Source organism: Muscardinus avellanarius (genome assembly GCF_963383645.1).
Source record: "Muscardinus avellanarius genome assembly, chromosome: 1".
Classification (NCBI taxonomy): Eukaryota; Metazoa; Chordata; class Mammalia; order Rodentia; family Gliridae; genus Muscardinus; species Muscardinus avellanarius.
The window spans coordinates 867,255-888,983 of record NC_137786.1 but is presented as its reverse complement, the minus strand read 5'-3'; the positions used below and the strand labels follow the sequence as shown (position 1 = coordinate 888,983).

The following is a 21,729-nucleotide window of genomic DNA, read 5'->3' as shown; positions in this document are numbered from 1 at the left end:
CGCAGCGAGCCGGAGCGGCAGATTTCGCGGACCTCAGCGCCAGGACGAGCCCGACCGAGCCCGGAGGCAGGTACAGCCGGGGTTGCCGTCGGGCGCCGTGTCCGCGAGGCAGTGCGGTCTGCAAAAGTCTCCCACAGTCTCGGGTGCCGAGCGCGGTCTGGCAGTGAAATTTGAGACCCTAAGGCCGAAAGGTGTGTGCCCCAGCCGGGCTGCAGGGCCATGCCCGCCCCCAGGACCAGCATCCCGCGCTGACCCTGGGCGGGCGAGGAGCGCAGGGGCCACTGTTGCTTCCTTCCTGGGATGTGCAGCTGGGGCGCCCCGACCTAGAGTCGGAGCTGACGCCCCTTAGACCCCTCTCCTGGAGGTGATTTTCCCAGTCTCTGCATCCTTCCTGTGCGTGGTGAATGTCTGAATTGTAAGATGGGGCGGGTTGCAGGGAAGGACCGGCTAACACAGCTCCTTCCTTGACCTGGGCATGGGAAGAAAGGATGCTTTCTCGGGGGCGAAGTGGGCCTTCTGTGCTCAAACCTCTTCTCTGAGGCCCTGGGCTCAGGAGCAGGTCTCCCTCCTGCTGAGGGTGGGCCCCGCTGCCAGGCAGGGACCCACGGTCGGCAAAGGCTGGAGTCTGAGCAGAAGGGCCTGCGGGCTGTGCGTTCTGGGCCTCCTGCCCTCCGAGGCCACGGAGTTGCGCAGACAGTCGTTTCTGGCGGGAGGTTTTGGTTTGGGGCGCAGAGGAAAGTTGCCCCAGTAGAGCAGTGCCTGCTGTCCCGCCTCAATCAGCAAGCCTGCGCGGCGGAGGGGCCAGGTTGTCACTGTCAACGCTGCCCTGCGCTGCTGCTGCTGCGCCCGGGGCTTTGGGGAAGCAACTGGGAAGGATTTCCTGGTGAGGCTAGCGTGGAAGCCCCAGGCCATCCTGTAATCCTCCATCCAGCTCGGGCGGGACACGGGAAGGCCCTGGACACAATGGACGTGGAGACAGCCCCAGGCACGGGAGTGTGTGTGTGTGTGTGTGTGTGCGCGCGCGCACACACGTGTGTAAGCCCTCCAGGTGCAGATGCACGTGAAGAAGGCCCTGGGCACAGGTGGATGTGGAGGCACAGGTGTGTGGAGAAGCCTGGCACAGGCCCATGTGGATTGTGCAGGTGTTTTTTGAAGAAAGTCCTGTAATTGTTATTTTTTAAAACTTAGCTAGTGTAGCCAGTTCTGGTTGTGTGGAGTACACACGTGTTATTATAAAGACTTACTGTTGGTGCTATTTGAAGATCATGAAATTACTCCCTGGGAGTGTAGGGAAAGGAGGTAACATCTGTGCGTTGTTATTAGAAAGCAAATCAAGTCTTGTACTTGACAGGAGTTGGGGTGGGCATGGTGGTGTGGGGTCTCTGTGGCTGAGGGGTGGGGAGCGGTCAGCCGTGGGTCTGTCTTGGGGTCTCTGTGACTGAGAGTGGGAGAGGTGCCATGGGTCTGTCTTGGGGTCTCTGTGGCTGAGAGGTAGGAGCGGTCATTCATGGGTCTGTCTTGAGGTCTCCATGGCTGAGGGTAGGGAGAGGTATCATGAGTCTGACTTGGGGTCTCCGTGGATGAGAAGTGGGAGCGGTCATCCATTGGTCTGTCTTGGGGTCTCTGTGACTGAGGGTGGGAGAGGGTGGGTCTGTCTTGGGGTCTCTGTGGCTGAGAGGTGGGAGCGGTCAGCCATGCGTCCGTCTTGGGGTCTCTGTGGCTGAGAGGTGGGAGTAGTTCAGCCATGGGTCCGTCTTGGGGTCTCTGTGGCTGAGAGGTGGGAGCGGTCAGCCATGGGTCCGTCTTGGGGTCTCTGTGGCTGAGAGGTGGGAGCGGTCAGCCATGGGTCCGTCTTGCGGTCTCTGTGGCTGAGAGGTGGGAGTGGTCAGCCATGGGTCCATCTTGGGGTCTCTGTGGCTGAGAGGTGGGAGTGGTCAGCCATGGGTCTGTCTTGGGGTCTCTGTGGCTGGGTCCCCCACACTGACTCCCACTGAGGCCTGGGGTCCCCACCTCTCCTTGGCCTGCGGTGTTACCGTCAGGGCGTGGGATGCGCTGGTCCTTCCCTGGGAACACAGAGCAGCTCCTACTCTGGCCCAGGGCTCCTGCAGCCGGCTGCTAACGTGCACTCCACTTTCCTGTGTGTGTTTCCTGTTGGCCGGAGAGCAAAGGGAGGGAGCACGGAATCCCAGGTCCTGTCCACCCATGAGTAAGAACAAATGCTCCGTGGGACCGATGTCCTCCTTGGTGGCTCCAGCTAAGGAACCCAACGCCATGGGCCCCAAGGAGGTGGAGCTGGTCCTGGTCAAGGAGCAGAACGGGATGCAGCTCACCAACTCCACGCTGATCAAGCCGCCGCAGAGCCCCGTGGAGGCCCCGGAGCGGGAGACCTGGGGCAAGAAAATCGACTTCCTGCTCTCCGTCATCGGCTTTGCAGTGGACCTGGCCAATGTCTGGCGGTTTCCCTACCTGTGCTACAAAAATGGCGGAGGTGAGCTCCCCCCGGGGCTCTGCATCTCCTGCCAGGCGGGCACGGGGCAACGGGAGCAGTATTCTCGGGAAAGGCAATGCCCCTGCAAGAGGCGCCATCCTCCTGTGCAGCGGGGCTGCTTGGCGCAGGAGCATGCTGCAGGCAGGCCCCCAGGTGGAGAGCGGGGCCTCTGGTGTCGGTGGCGTCGTATAGACGAAGAGGCCAGGAAAGAAGGAACTGGGGAGCCTTGGCTGGCCACCATTCTAATCTCACCTCAAAAGAAAATACTCAGAGCACCAAAGAGCAGTGTCTTTGGATGGCTCAAACAGTGCTTCAAAAGTATGTAGAGGCCTTGAACTTGCAGGGGCAGAGAGGAGCCTGAAGTGTGCCCGTCCCCGCCCTCCCCTCCTCTCCCAACCTCACCGGCCCTAGAAGGGTGGGCTGGCTGCACAAGGACAGGGCTGCCCAACACTTTCCACTGAGAAGCCACATAATTTGGTGCCCATTCCCCTCGTGCCCCTCGTGGCCCTTCCTGTCCCTGCCAGGTCTCCCTGACGGGGGCCTTCCTGCCAGGTGTGAGACAGGGAAAGCCTCCCTCCCAGCTGGGCCCTCAGTAAGTTGGCTGCATGATGCCACCCAAGAGTGAGCAGGCACAGTAAACTCCCAAAGACAACCGAGCACTTCCCTGAGACCCAGGCGATGCTGACCTCCCCCGAGGTCAGGCCAGGTGCAGGAGGTCTGACCGTGGGCGTTAACCTGTATGTGGCTGGAGGGTGCACACGGGAGCCTGGGAGGCTCCTGCACCAGGGCTGTGAGAACCCCAGCCGCAGCCCTGGCAGAGGCAGGCACCAATCCAGGAACCAGAGAGTGGAAGCTCTGGGGTGCAGATCCCAGAGGATGAAGCTGGAGCGTCAAGTAGGACCCAACCAGGAGGGCGGGCCAGACCCAGGCTGCAGGGGAGAAGCAGGCAGGTTCCGACCTCATTACATGGGGTGGGGATAACCCAGGGTTTTAGCAGGAGGATGGCCAGGCAGGGAGCCTCCAGGCCCAGGGGGGAAGGGTCATGCTTCAGCCTGGGACAGTGAGGCCCAGCTCGAGTGGTGAGATGCACCCCGCCCACACTCAAGGTCCCGCCCCGTCCACAGGTGCCTTCCTGGTGCCCTACCTGCTCTTCATGGTCATCGCTGGCACGCCGCTGTTCTACATGGAGCTGGCGCTCGGGCAGTTCAACAGGGAAGGGGCAGCCGGCGTTTGGAAGATCTGCCCGATCCTGAAAGGTAACATGCGGGACATGTCCTTGTGCCCTGGCAAGGTGTAGACCACAGCAGGGCTCTGGGGCTCCGGAGCAAGCCGGCCACATGGTGTATTAGAAGCATGGCAGCACAAACACATTCTACCACGGGGCCACTTTAGAGCTCTGTCATGGCCAAGGACAGAAGAGACAGTTCCCTTGTTCCCAGGGTGCTGTCTGCACTTTATGTGTGGTGTTATTTTATCAGGGTGTTAAAATGGTAGATAAAACATCCATTTATCTATTGATCTGTCATCGACTTGTCCTGTCCATCAGTCACTATTTATTTAGCACCCATTCATCAACCATTTATGTATGCCTATCTAGCTATCTGTCAGTCATCCATCTATATCTTCATCCACCTCCCTTCTGTATGTATCTTAAGCGATCTATATCTATCTATGTATTGTCTTTCTCTCTATGATTGAGCTTTCTACTGGTCATCTATGTATCTATCTATCTGGCTTTTCATTGAGCCCTGTGTTGAGCCAAGGTGCCACACACAGGGCCTGGAGGGCACGCTGTGCTGTCTCCACTGAAGATGCAGGCTCTGGGCATCAGAGGGCTCCAGTGCTTTTTCCAGGAGGAGCAGAACAGGCTTTGACCCCAGACTGTCCAGCTCCCCAGCCTGGCCCATGTCATGCACTCCTGAGCCAGTATCGCCTCCTTGGCACTGGGGGCATCTCCTCAAAGAGACCCGGGAGCGGTCTGCCTGTGGACTTTCTCCTAAGGTCTTGGACACTGCACAGGAGAAAGCAGAAGCCCAGCAGTCTCCCGGGTGTGACCAGGGGGTCAGTGGGTGGGTACCGAGACCAGCAAGTACCTCTTAGCAGTGGAGACAAGTGTTATCTCCAGCTGCCGAGGCCAGCTTGGTGGGGACAAATCGCTCCGTGGCCATGGAAACACTGGGACCGGCAGGGTACAGAGCCTCCCAGGCCTCTGGATGGTCTCCATTCCTAGTGACCTAATGGGGACTCTTAAGACTTTAGCAGTTTTTTCCCCTGGTTAAGTGATTCCTTGAACAGCAGTAGAATGGAGCTACAGAGACTTCCCTCCCTGCCACCACACACACACAGCTTCAGAGTGAGACAGCGTCTGGGGACAGTGTGGGCACTGATGGCCCCTCTGAATGCAGGGGTCAAAGCCTCAAGAGCCCCTAAAACACCTGTGCCCTGTGTCATCCCCAGTGGAGGAGGGTTAACTGAAGATGTGGGCTCCTCGGCAGTGGGTGCCCAAGTCAGCGTGGACACTTCGCTGTCTGTTCACTGCACAGCATTGATTTGGCCGAGCTCAGCGAGCCCGAAGGGACCGCTCCAGATGCAAAGAAGCGTCAGTGCCCAGGCTGGCACCAGCGGGGAGTCAACACTGCTTCTGAGGCTGTTGGGACAGCCTTCACTCAGTTCCCACCCAGGTGGCATCTGAGAGCTCGGGGCTTAGCCTGCCACATTGGAGGCAGAGCCCGCCCACCTGGAGTGGAGGGAGGTCCAGGGCTGGCAGCACTGCCACACGGGCGTGGCTGGGCCAAACTGTGCTTGTTTGGGATTTCAAGACCGTGCTCTTCTGGTCTGGAGGATGCCATAAGTCTCTTCGGTACCCTGTGCCTTCAGTCTACTCTGGAGAGCCAAACTAGACTGGCCTCCATGTGTACAGGTTGGGAGAGGGGTCGTAGAAGAGGCTGGGAGAGGCTGTGGTCAGCGGACGGAAGCTGGCTTCCACCTGGACATCACAACCAAAATGCCAAAGCAGACTTTTATTTTTCAACGTATGAAACATCAGTAGGCGATTTCCAAGAACTTCCAAGCACTCAGCAGTGCTCACAAGCTTGACTGGGGTTGCCAGAGAACTTCTGGCCTTGACAGGAGAAGCTGTGGGCACCCAGTCGGAGGAAAGTGAAGACCACAAATAAGGGCCCTTCGAGAATGCGGAGAAGGTGGACAGCTGCACGCAGCGCGGTCCCTTTGCAGCCTCCCTCCGTGTGCCTGCACCCCAGATCTGCTTTTGTGCCCTGCTGATACTGAGTCCCTCCGAGCGCCAGATGGGGCCAAAGCCGGGCCACATGTGAGCCCCCAAGAGCAGACTCTCAGCCAGGGCCTGCTCTCTCCCTGGGGGACCCCGTGACTAGGGAAGCCACTCCTCTCACAAAGCAAGCCTCCAGCACTGGTATCTGCGTAATCACAGACAGTTCAACAAATCGAGGAAAGAAAAACTTTTTCCTTTTAAGGACTTGAGTAGTTTAATACCACTCAAGCCACGATTCCCAGCAGTTGTTCCTTTTTTTGTGTGTGGCACTGGGGTTTCTGGAAGGCCTTCTACCTCCGAGCTACACTCCTAGACCTATTATATATATATATAGGAAACAGGGTCTCTTAAGCCAGGGCAGCTGGCTTCAAACCTACACGATCCTCCTGTCTCCGCCTCCCAAGCGCAGGGATTACAAGCGTGCCCACCACGCCCGGCCAGTTGTTCTTTTTTGCTGGGTCTGTAGGTTGATCATAGGATGCCAGTTTGATAGGAGACCTTGGCTGCTCCTTAAAGTGTGAGCCAAAAACACATTTCCTGGGTACCCTGGTACAAGCACCTCTCCCTCCTCTGCCTTTTTCTTTTTTCTTTTTCTTTTCTTTTTCTTTCTTTTCTTTTCTTTTCTTTTTTTGAACTTGGAATTGAACCTGGGGCATTCTACCTCTAAACTACACCCCCAGCCCCTTTTTATGTTTTGAAACAGGGTCTTGGTAGGTTGCTATGGTCTTGCTAAGTTGCTGAGGCTGGTCTTTAACCTGCCTTCTTTCTGTCTCGGCCTCCCAAGAACTGGGATTACAGGTGTGCTCCATGACACCCGGCTTCAGCCATTTTTTAAGTCTAGCTGATATAAATGTTCATGTCTCATTAGACAGTACTGCACAGTGACGGACAGCCACCGCTAGCGTGCCCCGATCATCGTGGGGCTCAAAGGCCATTCGTTCTTCAGTCAGTGACTGGCATGCTGGGCCCTCCTGTAGACCAGGGAGCTTCCCCTGCCCCCAACCAGGAGCTGAGTGCCCCCTCTGAAAGCCAGACAGACAGTGGCGTGCAGGGGAGGCCTCCCTGCCTCGGGCGTGTAGTGCCTAGAGAGGCTTTGGTGGCCCTCAGCTCCAAAGTGTGCCTCGTGTGTCCTGGAGAAGAATGGCCTTCAGTGGTAACTGCTTCCTCTCTCCCGCTCTCCTTTCCTTCCCATGCGCCTGCACACAGACACAGCAGGCAGACGCTACATCCGGACCGACGGGAGGACCTCTCTCCTGTCTTTCTCCTAGTGGACCTGCCCAAGACTCCTGCAGGAACTGGAAGGGTGGCACCACAGAGATGTTTTCGCTAGCTGGGATTTCTGAACGTGTCTCTGGTCCTCTCCCCTGCTAAGACCAGCTTTGTGGGTGTGGGGGGGGGGCGCTGGCCCTTGTGGATGGTGGGGAAGAGTGACCACTGCCCTCGCAAGGGCTCAGCACCGAGCTTAGTAGGAAGCTTCCTTTCAGGTTGTCTGCTTACTGCAAAAGACAAACCTCATTTTATACAACTTATGGAAACATTACCACCGTAACGTACTGAATATAACATGATTCACAATATTTATATTCAATACTGTTTTAGTGTGGCTGATCAAACTCAGCCTTGCTCTGAAGAAGATTGTGTGGTGGCTCAGAGGAAACAAAACAGGAGGCCTGCAGAGCTGGGCAGAGAAATGCCAAGCAAAACAGCAGCTAAGAGAACCGACAGAAGAGCGCCGGCTGAAATGCACACTTGGCCCTGAGCTTCCTGGGAAAGGAAATGTGTCACGCTTTCTTAACGTTTCCTCTGGAAACACAGGGAGTAAGCCTGCCACCTGTTTAGGGAGAGCGCTCCGCAGGGCACTAGAGGGTAAAGAGGCCCTGATGGAGTCTTACCTAGGAGTACAGTGCTGTGGTCGGCAGCAGTCATCAGGTCTTTAGCAAATGGAACAGTGTGTTTCCGTGGCTGGGTCTTGAGTGACGTTAAGGTGTGACTGGGCAGTCGATTGGGTTGGTAAAGGGCTACACTGTGATGGCACAGGCCAGAGGCTTTCAAAGCCTCTAGCTTCTTAAGGCACAGAGCTCAAAGTGGCCAAATGAACGGGAGCACAGCCTCCCTCCTGGGAAGCCATTTCCTCCCCAGGCTGTGGGGCGGCTGGAGAGCAGCACAGGGGCGAGGCGCTCCCAGTCGTGGCCTTCTGTAGCTCTGCGTGCTGCGCTGTGCTGCCAACCACACGCACGCACTGGCTCGGGGAGTCGCACCGCTTTGACAGACTTGTCACTCTTGTGAAGGGCGATGCTCTTGTCCTCTGTTACGAAGTCCAGAGGAAGGACCCTGCACGTGTCAGTGGCCCCAGAAGGACCGGGGCAACATCAGTCCTTCCTTCAAACTAGACTTGGATACACTCCAGTATTTATTTATTTATTTATTTATTTATTTGGTGGTACTGGGGTTCCTGGAAGCCCTTCTACCTCCAGGCTACACTCCCACGGGCTACACTCCCAGACCTCTTGTATACTTTTTTTTTAATGTGGAAACAGGGTCTCTTAGTGCCTCCCACGCGCAGGCATTGCAAATGTGTGCCACCACGCCCAGCTCACTCGAATATTTAATCAGATTCTTTTTGAGTTCCCAAAGCTCCAAGCTAAGGATTTGGTGTACAAAGATTTAATCTTAAAGAAAGGTTTCAGATTGGTCATCACAGTTGGCCAGCTGTCAGAGAAAACTTCCCGTCATGTACTTCAGAACAACATGGCTTCCCAACAACATGGCTGCCAAACATGGCTTCCTAGACAAGTTCACCAAATCACAACCCAGGCTCTCTTCTGAGGCTCAGTGAAAAGAATTACGATGTAGAATTACTTAAAATTGACCAACTTTATGTTGAAGAAGCCCTTCCAAAGGAAACAATTTTGGTTTTGTCATCACAGCCTTGGAGCAAATTTTTCAAGGAGGACTACTACTCCTCATCCTGGGTTTAGAACAGGTCAATTTTAGTACCTTTTTCTTTGTTCTTGACTTTAAACAGGTCCCTTGAGTGTGAAAACAGACTCGCCGTGGGTTAAAACCACAAAAAGAAATCCAACCTACTCCCTGCAAATGGCTTCATTTGTTTTATTTTAGTTTTAGTTTTAGTTTTTGGTACTGAGGATGGAACCCAGGTCATTCTATTTCTGAGCTACACCCCAGCCCTATTTTTAATTTTTTATTTTGAAACAAGGTCTCACTAAGTTGCAGAGGGCCTCGCTAAGCAGTTGAGGCTGTGAACTGCAATCCTCCTGTCTCAACCTCCCAAGTACTGGGATTACAAGCGTGTGCCACCATGCAAATGGCTTCTTGAAGCCCCGTTCCTCCCCAACCCACAGCAAACAAGTCCAGACATGGCAGATAAACAGCCTTTAGTAAAACAAATTAAGGTTATAGTCCAAACCAGTGCTATTCACAAAGCTGAGAAGGAATGTCAAAATGAAAACAATTCCATGTGGAGCATGGTAAAGCAAACTATAATCGTAAGAACACGACGGGAGGAGCCCCTTGACCAACGGGAGGGGGACTTCTAACTGCCAGGGCATCTGCCCACATGGATGGCCCCTTGACCAATGGGAGGGGGTCTTCTAACTGCCAGGGCATCTGCCAGCACAGATGCCTCCCCCTGTTGGGCTGCTTACAGTAGCCTCCCACCAAATGACAGATCCCAAATTCTGGGTTTTGTGATCCTAGAAAGGATACACTTAATGGCCCTTGGTGGCCCTGGGTTCTTCTGTGTGGCCCTGGGCGGCCCTAGGAAGCCTGGATGGTCTCGGCCTGACCTGGGTGGCCCTTGATGATCTTGTTTGGCCCTGGGCGATCTTAGGAAGCCATAGGTGATCATCCATGAGCCTGGGAGACTGGATGGTCATGCATCGCCTGGTGGCTCTAGCTGGTCTGAATGGCCCCAGATAATTCTTTACCCTGCGTAGTCATAGAGAAGGCCATGGGTAGCTATGGATGGCCACGAGTGGCCTCGGGTGACTCCAGGTGGCACTGATGCTGTGAATGGCCCTGGACAATTATGGACGGTGTTGGGTGTCCTGGACGGTCCTGAATGAGCCTGGGTTGCTCTGGAGGGATGGCCACGGAGGCCCCAGTTGTCTCATGGTGCCTGTCCATGGCCCTGGACAGCTCTGCAAGACCCTGAGCATTCCTAGTGACCCTGGATGGCCTTGTTTTCATGAGTGTCCCTAGATGGCCCAGGATAATACTGGGTGGCCATCGGTGTCTGTGGCTGATTCTGCTGGTTTATAAGGACCTCGTAACCCTACATGACTCTGGGTTGGGTTGCCCTGGGTGACACAGAACAGCCCTAGATGGTCCTAGGTGAGCTTGAATGTTCCACGTTGGGCCTGAGAAGCTATGGGAGCTACGGCTGGTCCTTGCTTGCCCTTGGTGGCCGTGAATGACCTTGGCGTGCATGGGTGGCTCTGGAGGAGCTGGGTGGCCTCAGATGATCCTCTGTGCCCCTCGCTGACTGCAGGGGACTCTGGACATACAAGAGTGGTCGTAGCCTTCAGCGGCCTTAGATACTCCTCAGTGGCCTTCTACGCCTTGCTGGCCCTGAGTGGCCCTTGGAGATGCCCGATGTCTCTGGGTGGAGGATGGCTTGGGAGGTGGGTGGCCCTTCTTTGCAGCCACAGCGTGCAGCTGGCTTCAGCCCTTTCATGAGTCCTCCCCTCCTGTGTATTGAGCTGTTGCTTGGGACTAAGGAGTCCGTGCCTGCCGGCTCAGGCGCAGGAGGAGGAGAGGGCCATCTTCCACTGGTGGCTCTGTGCTGTCTCCCAGGCGTGGGCTTCACAGTCATCCTCATCTCGCTGTACGTGGGCTTCTTCTACAACGTCATCATCGCCTGGGCAATGCACTACTTCTTCTCCTCCTTCACCATGGACCTCCCCTGGATCCATTGCAACAACACCTGGAACAGCCCCAACTGCTCCGAGGCCCAGGCCAGCAATGCCAGCTCCGGCCTCAACGGCCTCAACGACACCTTCGGGACCACACCTGCTGCGGAGTACTTTGAGTAAGTGGGAAGCCGGCTCCTCCCCCCGGCCTTGAGAAGGGAGGCCTGGCAGGACTTGCTCGCCCCCGGGGTGTGGGGAGGACCCCCTCTGCCTGGCCTTCTGAACCCCACAGTGGTAGCCTCGTAGCTCAGCAAGGCCCTGCTGGAGTGAGCCTCGTCGGGGATGGTCCCCTGCTCCATGGGGACAGTGAGGGCCCAGTGGGGAGGCAGGAGCCTCCGGAGACTGCGAGGCCGCGTGGAAGGAGGGGCCCGGGCTCACCTCCGGCATGAGCGTGGCCCGTGTGTGGCCGCCCGTCTCCACCCGCCCTGCAGGAGGCCAGAGCTGTGAGTGGTGTTCTGCCCCTCTGCTCGCTCCATAGCAGTGCTCTGGCGCCTGGCCGCGCAGACGCGTGTCCGCGAGGTGCGAGGACCGTGCAGGTCTCGAGAGGCTGCCTCTTATTTTACAAACGCGGTTTTGCCTCCTCTGCTGCCTTCTCCTCTGTCCACGGGGTGGCCTCCCCTCTCCCACGCAGCGTGTTCCTGCGTCTCATGGGCCACGCAGGCCTGCCCCTCTCCTGGGTTCCCTTCCTCAGCTCCCGCATCGCCAGGCGGCCTGGCCTGGGGCCGTGGCTCCCCGTAACCCACCACCTCCCCTCGGCCTTTGCGGTATCCGGGTGCAAGCGTGTGTGAGAGGTGCTGGTGTGGGCACCGCAGGCGGGCTCAGGTGGCCCCCAGCATCTCCCAGCAAAGCTTTACCCGAGCTCAGTAAGTGTCATGGAGACAGGCGGGAGACAGCCCCGGCTGGCCGGCGTGCGTGGGTGCGAGTGTGTGAGGCTCTGGGGTGCCCGCTTCCCTCGGACCGCGGAGTCTGCCAAAGCCGAGGAAAGGACCCTGGCCGCAGTTGCTGTGGGTTCAGGATCTCACGTGGCCTGATGTTCTTTGGGGGCGGGTGGGGGAGCAGACTCCCTTGACCAATCAGGGCATCATTTTTATGCTTATATGAGACAGCTTGGCAGAAGGGACTTTGACCAATCAAGTTGGAACAATACAGGTTTTAACCACAAGGAGGTACATTTGCAAAACACCCTTGTAGTTGTAGAAGTTGTAGGCACAGTAAGAGCTGGGACTCTCAGAGGTGAGCAAAGCCCCACCCTGAATGTGCAGATGTGATCTCCTTGTGACAAGCAAGAAACATGGCGTTGTCCACATGGAGCCCCGCCTGCCGGCAGCCAGAAAAGACATTAGCACGGTCCTGGGGGTGGAACCCAGGGCCTTTGCATCTCCAAGCCACACTCCCAGCCCTATTTTTTTTTTTTTTTTTTTAGTCTTTTTCTTTTTGAAACAGGGTCTCACTGAGTGGCGAAGGCTTCGAGAAGTAGCTGAAGTAGTCTGTGACCTGCAATCCTCCCATCCTCCGGTCTCAGCCTCCTGAGTGCTGGGATTCCAAGCCTGCACCTGGTTAGCACATTCTTATGGGAGAAGAGAGCAGAAGGCCGTGGGTCTGCTCGTCACTCCATTTCCCAGGGTTAATACTCTGCCAAAGGGGAGCGAGGCCCAGAGCACCTGTGCTGCGTCTGCACAGCCCCGCACTGGGGCAGCACGTGACCCAGGAGGACAAGCCTGCAAGTGTGGGTGCTGGACAGACGCACCAAGGCCTGAGTGGCAGAGGTGGCCGTGCGGAGCCGGTGAGTTGTGCAGTTCAGGGACAGCCGGACTCTCCCGAGCTCCCCAGCACGGGTGGGTAGGAAGAGGCAGCTCACGCTCCAGGCAGGTTAACTTCCACTGCACAGGCCAAACAGTGGCTGTGTGGAGCCAGTGTCACTTCCAATTTTCTGGCAGATTCAGTGTGGCTTGGAACATTTGGAAAGGCCACGGAGACGTCCGAGGAGCGGGTGATGCCGGTGGGGACACCAGGCATCTTTCTAGGGTGTGGGGAGACTGGCTCCTCGGAGTGACTTTGCAGATAAGAAAGTTAGAGGTCATTTATGATGAAAAGTGCCAGAAAAAAGACTCTGTGTTATTTTAAAAATCAGTTTGAGCAGGCCATGGTGGTACTTGCCTGTAGTACCAATACTCGGGAGGCTGAGACAGGAAGGTTGAAGATTTGAGGCCAGCCTCAGCAACTTAATGAGATCTGTTTCAAATTTAAAATTAAAATAGAGCTGGGGTTGTAGCTCTGAGTTAGAATGATCCTGGGTTCAAACCCCAGTAAAATACACCACACACACACACACACACACACACACACACACACACCAGTCTGGAAAGGAAGGCTGGGCCGGAGAGGTGACAGACCCCTTCCCTCCACGAAGGCCTCCCTACAGCCCTGGAGACCCATGCTCACAGACGCAGCTAGGATGGGGAGGAAGGGGATGGGAGCGGCTTTGCAAAGCACCGGCCCTGAGCCACGAGTCCTCACTCTGCACGGGTGCTTGCTGCTCCCAAATCTCCAAGAGGGTCTCGTTCTTGGGGGACCCAGGGTTCCCTGAAGCAGGCCCAGTGACTGTGGGTGCCCAGGTCTGCAGGACAACAGGGCTTCAACCCCACTTTATCACGACGATCACTGTGGGAAAGACGGCAGGCTTCTATAGGCACATGTCTCGAGAACTCGTACCCACCACAAAATACACACAGGGAAAGGGAACGTGGAGGCCAAGCACCCCGTAGTGTGGGCATCCAGGGATAGGGTTCCGACTCCTTGTACAACGTGTGCGTTATGGGGTGTTAGGGATTTCACAACTAAGAAAAGGGCCTTGGTACATAACACCAGCCATGTGTAACTGGGCTCTGACCACAGAGAGACAGCCTGCTGTCCAGGACCCAGCTTTCCCAGACACGGCAAGCGCCACATACCCCCGGCTCCTGCATCCACCAGGCTGACCATGAGAGGACCCTGTGGGAGTGGGCAGCCCCAGATCCCAGGGGCCCCAGCCTGGGCACATAGTGAGCCCCTATCTCAAAAAAATCGTACACACATGCACACATGCACAGGTATGCTTATGTACATACATACATACATGCATTACACACATATGTACATATATATACATATACAAATACACATCTGCTGCTGTTGGGTCGAGTGTTAACCCAAACCAGTAGCCCATGCTCATCGTGTGTTCGGGTTGGCTGCACCCCTAGTGCGGCCCTCCTGCCTGTCAGGCTGACACAGGGCACTAACACCTCAGAACCGCGCGGGGCTGCCGCTCCTTTCCTGGCTGTGTTTGCTCTGTCTGTGTATCTCAAAGCTCTAAGCGCAGTTTGTGTCTTTCTTCTTGTGGTTCTAAGTGTCTGCTCTTCAGTGTGTTTCGGACTCTGGCATGAAGTGCGTGCACACTCGTGAACACCGAGCCTTTGATTTGACCTCTTCCCGCCGCGCACTGCCCTCCTGGTGGTGCTCCTCTTCCTGAAGTCTACTTTGTCTGATGTCAGTATGGCCTCCCTGTTTTCTCGTGCTGAGTGGTTGCATGGTGTAGCTTTCCAGCGTAGCGTTTCAAGTGGGCTCCGGTAGACAGGTAGGGTTGGTGCTTGCTGTTCTCTGCAGACAGTCTGCCTTTTAATTAGCATTTCCATTCAGTAATCGCAGTGTGTTTGGAGTTAAGTGTTGTGTTGCTGCTCTTCTGTTTGCCCTACCCCTCTCTCTGCTTCTTGATTTCTCTGCCTAGTCCCTTTTTTGAACTAACCGGCTTTTAGGCTTCCGCTTGCCCACACGATGGGCTAAGAAGCTGTTCGAGGTCGCCGCGCGCGCCTTCCGTCTCTGCTGAGACCGCCCACCTCCCGTGGCTTTCTGCCACTTGCTGGCCACCCGGGAACCACAGCAGGGACTTCACTTGCCCTCACGTCTCACGTGTTTTCTGAGATTTTGTTACAGATAGAACCCGGGGGCTTTCTGCCTCCGAGCTGCACCCCCAGCCCTATTTTTTATTCTTTATTTTCAAACCAGGTCTCACTGAGTTGCAGAGGGCCTCACTAAGTAGTTGAGGTGTCTGAGAACCGCGATCCTCCTGTCTCAGCCTCCCAGATGCTGAGATTACAAGCGTGCGCCACCGCGCCCGGCTGTTGTTACAGATCTTATGCTGTAGACTGCGCGTGCATTAAAGAATTGAATCTTGCAGGGCGTGGTGGGCACGCTTGTAATCCTCATGCTTGGGAAGCAGAGACAGGAGGGTCGCACAGGTTCAAAGTCAGACTCTCTGGCTTAAAAGACCCTGTTTCCAAATAAAAATATAAAATAGATCTGGGAGTGTAGCCTGGAGATAGAAGGGCTTCCAGGAACCCCAGTACCACAAAAAAAAAAAAAAAAAGAATTGAATCTTAAATAAATATACCAGAGGAGACATGTCTGTCTACCTGGTTGGCATCTCTGGTGTCTCTTGTGCTCACGTAGACCAAGTTTCCACTTTACACTTGTCTTTCTTCTCCCTGAAGAATCCCCTTGAGCAGTTCTCATGCTGAACATGTGCTGACCGGGCATTTTGTCACCTCTGTTTTTTCTGAAAATCATTTTGCCTTCTAGGCGGGGGGAATATTAAGGTCAACAATGCACGACATAAGATTTAGCTTTTTTTTTTTTTTTTTTTTTTTTGCAGGTCTGGGGATGGACCCAGGGGCATTCAACCTCCAAGCTACACCCCCTGCCCTATTTTTTGTTCTTTATTTTGAAACCGGGTCTCACTGAGTTGCAGGAAGCCTCACTAAGTAGCTGAGGCTGTCCGAGAACCGCGATCCTCTAGTCTCAGCCTCCTGAATGCTGGGATTATAAGCGTGCGCCACCACGCCCAGCTCCAAAATTTAGCATTTTAACCAGTATTAAGTGCATAGTTTCGTGGCATTAAGAATGTTCATGTTGTTGTGAAGCCATCACCACCATCCATACCCAGAATCCTTAGTCTTCCCCTAGCTGAACACTGTCCCCGGCAGACTCAACTGCCCTCCCCCGGCCCGTCTGGCTTCTGTCTCTGTGAGTCTAACTTTAAGGACTTACTTCAAGTGGAATCACATTGTGTTTGTCTTTTGTGACCTATTTCACTTCACGTTATGTCTTCACGGTTCAGCCTCTGTCCAAACATCACTACTTTTTAAGCCCCAGCAATATTCCATTTTACTGATATACCACATTTTGTTTCCGCACTCACCTGTCTGTGGACAGGGCTGCTTGCTCTCTCTGCCTACATGAAGAGTGCTGCTGGGAGCTCCGGTGCGCGGATCTGACAGCAGCCTCAGCACATTGCCGGCAGTGGGTGCCGCGTCACCCGGTCATTCTTTACCTAACCTCTTCTTAACCGCATGCTGTTTGCCGTGGGCGTGCATTGCTTTACACTCCCACCAGCCACGCACATGCTGGTCATTTCCTCCACCTTCTTGACGGCACTTGTCTTCGTGGAAGGTTGGACTGTTGGGTTGCAGCCGGCCTCGTGGGCGGGTGGTGGCATTCCTTTGCAGTTTGGCGTGTATTTCCCTGATGGTTGACGGTGTTGAACGTCTTTTCTTGTGCTCACTGGCCATCTGTAAACTTTCTTTGGAGAAATTCCTATTCAAGTCCCTTGCCTGTTTTTGAAGTGTTGTTTCTGTTGTTGAGTTTTAGGAGTTCTTGACATGCTCTAGACATGACTCTCATTGGAGGGGTGACTGGGAAATGGCTGCCCCCTTCCGTGGTCCCCCTTTCATCCCGTTGATAGACTCCTCTGGTGCACAAATGCCTTGAGACTGGCTTCAGTCCAGCTGGCCTGTTTTTCCGTTAATGTACCTAAGCGTCTACTGCTGACCTAAGGTCAGGAAAACTTATTCCTAGGTTTCCTTCCATGGGTTTATAGATTCTGCTCTGACCTTTAATCTGTTTCCCATTTGAGTTAATGTTTTATATGATGCGAAGTGGCTATTGGATTGGTCGATTTTTCTCCTGGTTTTGGGTCCTATTTTCTGTCTTCTTGTCATGTCTAGTAATTTTCTGTTTGATGCTAGACTTGGTGAGTTTTTCGTCCCTCATTTTAGGGTTGTTGTCTTCGCTGAGGAACGTGCTCTTTCTGGGAGGCTGCCTGCAGCTTCGTCCTTTGGAATGTGTGTTTAGCTTCGTGGCCATGGGTCCAGGGGCAAGTTGTCCCCGGGAATAGTTACCCCGAGCTGCGGGTGGCCTGCTCTCCTCCGGTGGCTGTGGTGGCCCTCAGCGGTGCATGCTGGGAATGCCCAGCTCCCAGCACCACGCTCCCTGGTCCTGCGGTTTTGCCCGGCAGCATCCCAACATTCAGCAAGGGCTCCGTGCACTGGTGGCAGCCCCTTCCAGCACAGGCCCTCCTGGTCACTTCTCTGCCCTGCAGCCTCCAGTACCACAGCCCCTCTGGACTCCAGTCCATTCCATCAGAGAGGTGAGACCCCACTTCACTCCACGCCCAGCCCTGCCCTGCCCGGGAGGGGCCTCAGCCAAAGCTGAACCTGGGCTCGCCTCAAAGCCCCTCCTGCTCCCACCTCAGCCCTATGCCACCTCAGCCCAGGGTCCAAGGCCTCCTCCGCTCGTCCCAGTTTCCTAGCTAGCCGAGATGCCCACCACAGCCCCATCGCAGCCCTCGCCCCTCATTGGCAGAGCCGGGGTCTGGAGCTGGACTGCTTGGGTCATCCTGTTCAGCTTCTTGCTGATGGGCTTGGGTGGGGATTGTCTCTGCACACCTTGGCCACCCATCTGTAGGCAGGTGCGACAGTGCCCATGCAGCCTCTCATGCAGATTGTCACCGACACTGAAGGACCATGGCCAGGCGCTCACCGGTCCCAAAGCGGGAAGCACTGGACCCTTCTTCCCAGGGCCGCCAGCCACCTGGGGTCCAGATGTGTCTGCACATCTGCCCGGGCCTCCTCCCAGGAGCCTGGCCCAGTGTGCCGTGCAGGCCCCATGCCGTGGCTGGCCCGTGGGCACCCTCCTGGGTCCACGGCACTCGTGTGTGTCCTTTTCTCTAACTCATCTATGGGGTTCAGGTATCTCCCAAGCACGGGGGCTTTTTAATCCGGGCAGGGAGTCATAGTAGTAGAGCCCCAGTGCTAGTGCCTGAGGCGATTTAGAATGTTCGCTGGTGAGGCCACGCGTGTGGGATAGCAGCCGCGGCTGAGGAGGTCGCTCCCTGGGGCACGGGGCTCCGTGGCACTTGTATTCCTTGGGCTCCCTGCGCTCCTTCTCCCAGGTGAATGATCGTTTACCACCAGGTGCAAACCTGTGACCCGTGCACACACGTGTGTGAGGCGTGCCGGCTGTGAGGTGTGGCTGGGGTCCTTGGAGTGTGAGTCTGAGGCTCAGTGGTCCTGTTCTGAGTAGACTTTTCCCCAGAGGACACCTCGTGGCTCCCGGAGGCAGGTAGGGCCCCGTGGCTGAGCAGTCAGCCTGAGCCCTCATGCCAAGGAGCTCCAGCCATGCCCTCGGGTGGCCGTGATAGACAGCGTATGAGCAAGTACTTGTGCTCCGTGAAGTGAGGGATGCTGGCTTTAATGTGCGGCAGCCTGCCCCAGCCACCCCAGCCACACTGGGACCCCGGTCCTGCAGAGTGGGGAGCAGCACTGGGGCACCAGCTGGTCAGTGCCGGCATGTCTCCCTGCCAGCGCCTGGCCTGCCTGCTTGGGTCTGGAGTCTAACGGTCCACATTCCTCCAGCATGGCGCCACTATGCCTTGCTGGTGGAAAGCTCTGGAAGCCACTGGCCAGGCTCTGCCGAGGGTGCTGAGCACTTTTCCTGGGGACCGTGGCTGACCACAGTCAGAGCGTAATGGCTCATTTCACAATGTGGTCCCTCCCTTCCCTGTGGCAGCAGCACCGTCTTTGGTGAGCATGACCACCCACATGTCCCAAGGGCCTGGAAGGAGCTGTCTCCCACAGCTCCTGCAGCTGTGACTGGGCCTAGTAAGTTCCAATACGGAATTGGCCAGGACCCAGGAACTGCCTGGGGAGGACACGCTCCACACCGCCATCCCGCCCCTCTACCCGGCCTCGGCCTCCACGCTGCCCTTTGGGACGGGCACCCTCAGAGAGAGGAGCCGGGGCCCTGAGCGGCCTCGGTCCTTGCCTCCTGCGTGCGTGCCCTCCCGGCCAGCGCTGCAGGGCCCCTGGGCGCCCACAGGCAGCAGCTTCCTCGGTGTCTGGAGCTCCATTCCCTCACAGACCAAAAGGCAGGGTGCGAAGTGGAAGGAGGAGGGCTGCTTCTGAGGGCGACTCCCTGGCCTCTGCGGGTGCCGCCTGGGCCGTCTCCAGGGCAGCCCGAGTCTGTCAGGGGCGGTGGCTGGACCTTTCGGAGTGGGGTCCCTGGCCAGCCAGAGCGGGCTTTCCACACACTGAGCGAGAGAGGCCAGTCCTGGGCCTGCGGCGCCAGGTCTGGGTGCGCGGCCGCTCCCTCCACACCCCTGCCTCCCCAGGCGCGGAGTGCTACATCTCCACGAGAGCCGCGGCCTCGGCGACCTGGGCCCGCCCCGCTGGCAGCTCACCGGGTGCCTGGCGCTGGTCATCGTGCTGCTCTACTTCAGCCTGTGGAAGGGGGTGAAGACCTCGGGCAAGGTGAGGTGCTGGCCGCTGCAAGGCCTGGGGTGTGGCCAGACGGGTGGGCACGTGGCCATGGCTGGGGGTGGGTGGGCACGCGGCCATGGCTGGTGTGTGGGCAGGTGGGGTGGGTGGGCTCGTGGCCACGGCGGGGTTGAAGGTGGATGAGTGGCCATGAAGGGCTGGGACCCAGGCCTTGGTCAGAAGCCACCCCCTTAGCACACGCCATTCAGGACTCACCTCGCCTCCGCCGGCGTCTACCCCCACCAGGCCCCCCAGGGCCGGGAGTCCAGCACCTCCTCCCCTGCAGGTCGTGTGGATCACAGCCACCCTGCCCTACGTGGTGCTCACTGCCCTGCTGCTGCGCGGGGTCACCCTGCCTGGAGCCGTGGACGGCATCAAAGCGTACCTGAGCGTGGATTTCTACCGGCTCTGTGAGGCGTCCGTGAGTACAGCCCGCCATGTGCAGTCGTGGGGCCGCGGTACACAGGTTTGTGCTCTCTGGGCGGCAAGCCCCAAGAACGGCTGGGCGGCACCTCTCTTGGCCAGGCGCAGGCTGGCCCCCTCTGCACACCTGAGCAGCCCTGCGGTCAGACCTGGCTGGGCCAGGCAAGAGAGGCCCACCTGCTGGCTCCCACAGGGACGGGGGGCTGCTGCCATCCTCCAGCCTGCGGAGGGGTGCTCATCTTCCCAGGATGAGCCCCGCAGCTCCTCGGTCTGCACATGAGGGTGGCAGCCAGGTGCTGTGGGTCCCCAGCCACCCTTCCACAGGACCTAGATGCAGTGGATACACAGGAGCCAGGGCTCTGTCCTTAGGAAAGGAAGCCCCAGGGCGCAGGCGCGGTAAGCTCCCCAACACTGAAGCCGCCCGAGGCTCTGGATGTGCCGCCTAAAGGACAGAGGCCTGGCCCCCTACAGCCGAGGCCCCTGCCTACTCTCAGGCAGCTCCCTCGCTCCACCGAGCTCAGGGGGCTGCTTGATGCTGCAGGCCCCCCTCCCCAGGGTCAGCGTCGACCATCACTGTTAGCATCCGGGCCCACAGGGACTGCCCGCAGGATGAGGCAGCCCCAGTGCTGGGTAGCAGGCCTAGTCCAGACCCTCAGGGGACTTTGGTGGCTCCTCCCTGGCCTCCTCACCAAGGCTGTTCAGGGGCCAGGAAGGCCTGGGCCACTGAACAGTCCTGGCAGGACTCTGACCTGGACAGGTTGATTTCTACATCGGTGCAATTATTGACCTGCACAGTGGTCTGCCACCTGCTGGGCCGCACCTAGCCTGTGGTGGGGGCTCTGGTACACGCTGCGTGTGGCTGCACTTCTGGGGCTGGGGTGCTTAGGGCGAGACGCAAAGCAGCTGTTGGCAGGAACACATCGGCCCACACAGCCTGTGACCAGCCGGTGCTCTCTCAAGTCGGGGAGCAGATGTCCCCGGCCCTGTGGGTTGAGTGCGTGATGTTCCGAGGGAATGGACGGGCGGACACAGACGCAGCCTCCTCTGTGCCCTCTCAGGCCAGTGACGTGGGAGGGCTGTTCCCTACAGCATTTGACCATGCCGAGGGTGTGGGGTGTGGCTCCCGGCCCGTGGCTCTCACCTGGAGATGGCCATGGGGTGGGGAGCACGGGAGGCCGTTGGTGCAGAGGCCTCGGGAGCCCCAGCCCCTCCGCGGTCTGGTTCACTAACCTGCCGGTGCTGTGCTCTCCTCTGGCTGCGCAGGTTTGGATAGACGCTGCTACCCAGGTGTGCTTCTCTCTGGGCGTCGGGTTTGGGGTTCTGATTGCCTTCTCCAGCTACAACAAGTTCACCAACAATTGCTACAGGTAAGGCCCAGCTCCACCACGGCAAGTGCCACAAGACCTAGCCAACATTGCTGAGGGCCATTGACTTGAGAGGATGGCGTGTCCCTGGAAACCGCTCTCGCAAAACCTCTGGGTCTCCGGCGTTCTACGTAGGTGATAAAATGGGGCAGCTTCTTCTCGATTCTTATGTTAAGGGAGACACTGAGACAGTGGGGACGTTGTGGAGCCTTCCTAGGCTGGGTCTGCAGTATGGCTCCGCCACACTGCCCTCTGCGTGGCCCGCTTCCTCTCATCCCTCCAGCCCAGCAGCAGCAGGGCTGTCTCCTCTGCTCAGGGTCTGGCCGCACACCAAGACCCCCACCCTGAGAAACCACTGCTCCAAGGGGACCTGCCCCCACCCAGGGCGTCCCAGACCCTGGACACCGCTCAGCCGGTGCCCTTGGCTCAAGAGGGCCTAAGTCACCTGCAGCCCTACCTACTGGACCTCAAATCCTCTAAAAACAGAAATGGAATTAAAGCTGAAACCTGCTTTCTTTGACCTTTATAAGCTGTGTTTACCTTCTTTCATATCAAAAGGATAAAAGTGTGCTAAAAATATAGATTGTGAGTACAGAATCACAGCCCA

General features: G+C 57.0%; 1 protein-coding gene across 1 annotated transcript in view; it reads left to right on the top strand.

Moving 5' to 3' along the window:
• Positions 1-2,202: 2,202 nt before the first annotated feature.
• SLC6A3 (solute carrier family 6 member 3) overlaps positions 2,203-21,729 on the top strand; it is a gene marked incomplete at both ends in the record, with an annotated part of 38,302 nt that continues 18,775 nt past the window's right edge. The window contains 6 exons of the mRNA XM_080715921.1: positions 2,203-2,488; positions 3,613-3,744; positions 10,593-10,827; positions 19,191-19,329; positions 19,622-19,756; positions 21,022-21,125. Coding sequence (XP_080572047.1) covers positions 2,203-2,488; positions 3,613-3,744; positions 10,593-10,827; positions 19,191-19,329; positions 19,622-19,756; positions 21,022-21,125 — 1,031 coding nt within the window. The remainder of the gene's footprint in view (positions 2,489-3,612; positions 3,745-10,592; positions 10,828-19,190; positions 19,330-19,621; positions 19,757-21,021; positions 21,126-21,729) is intronic.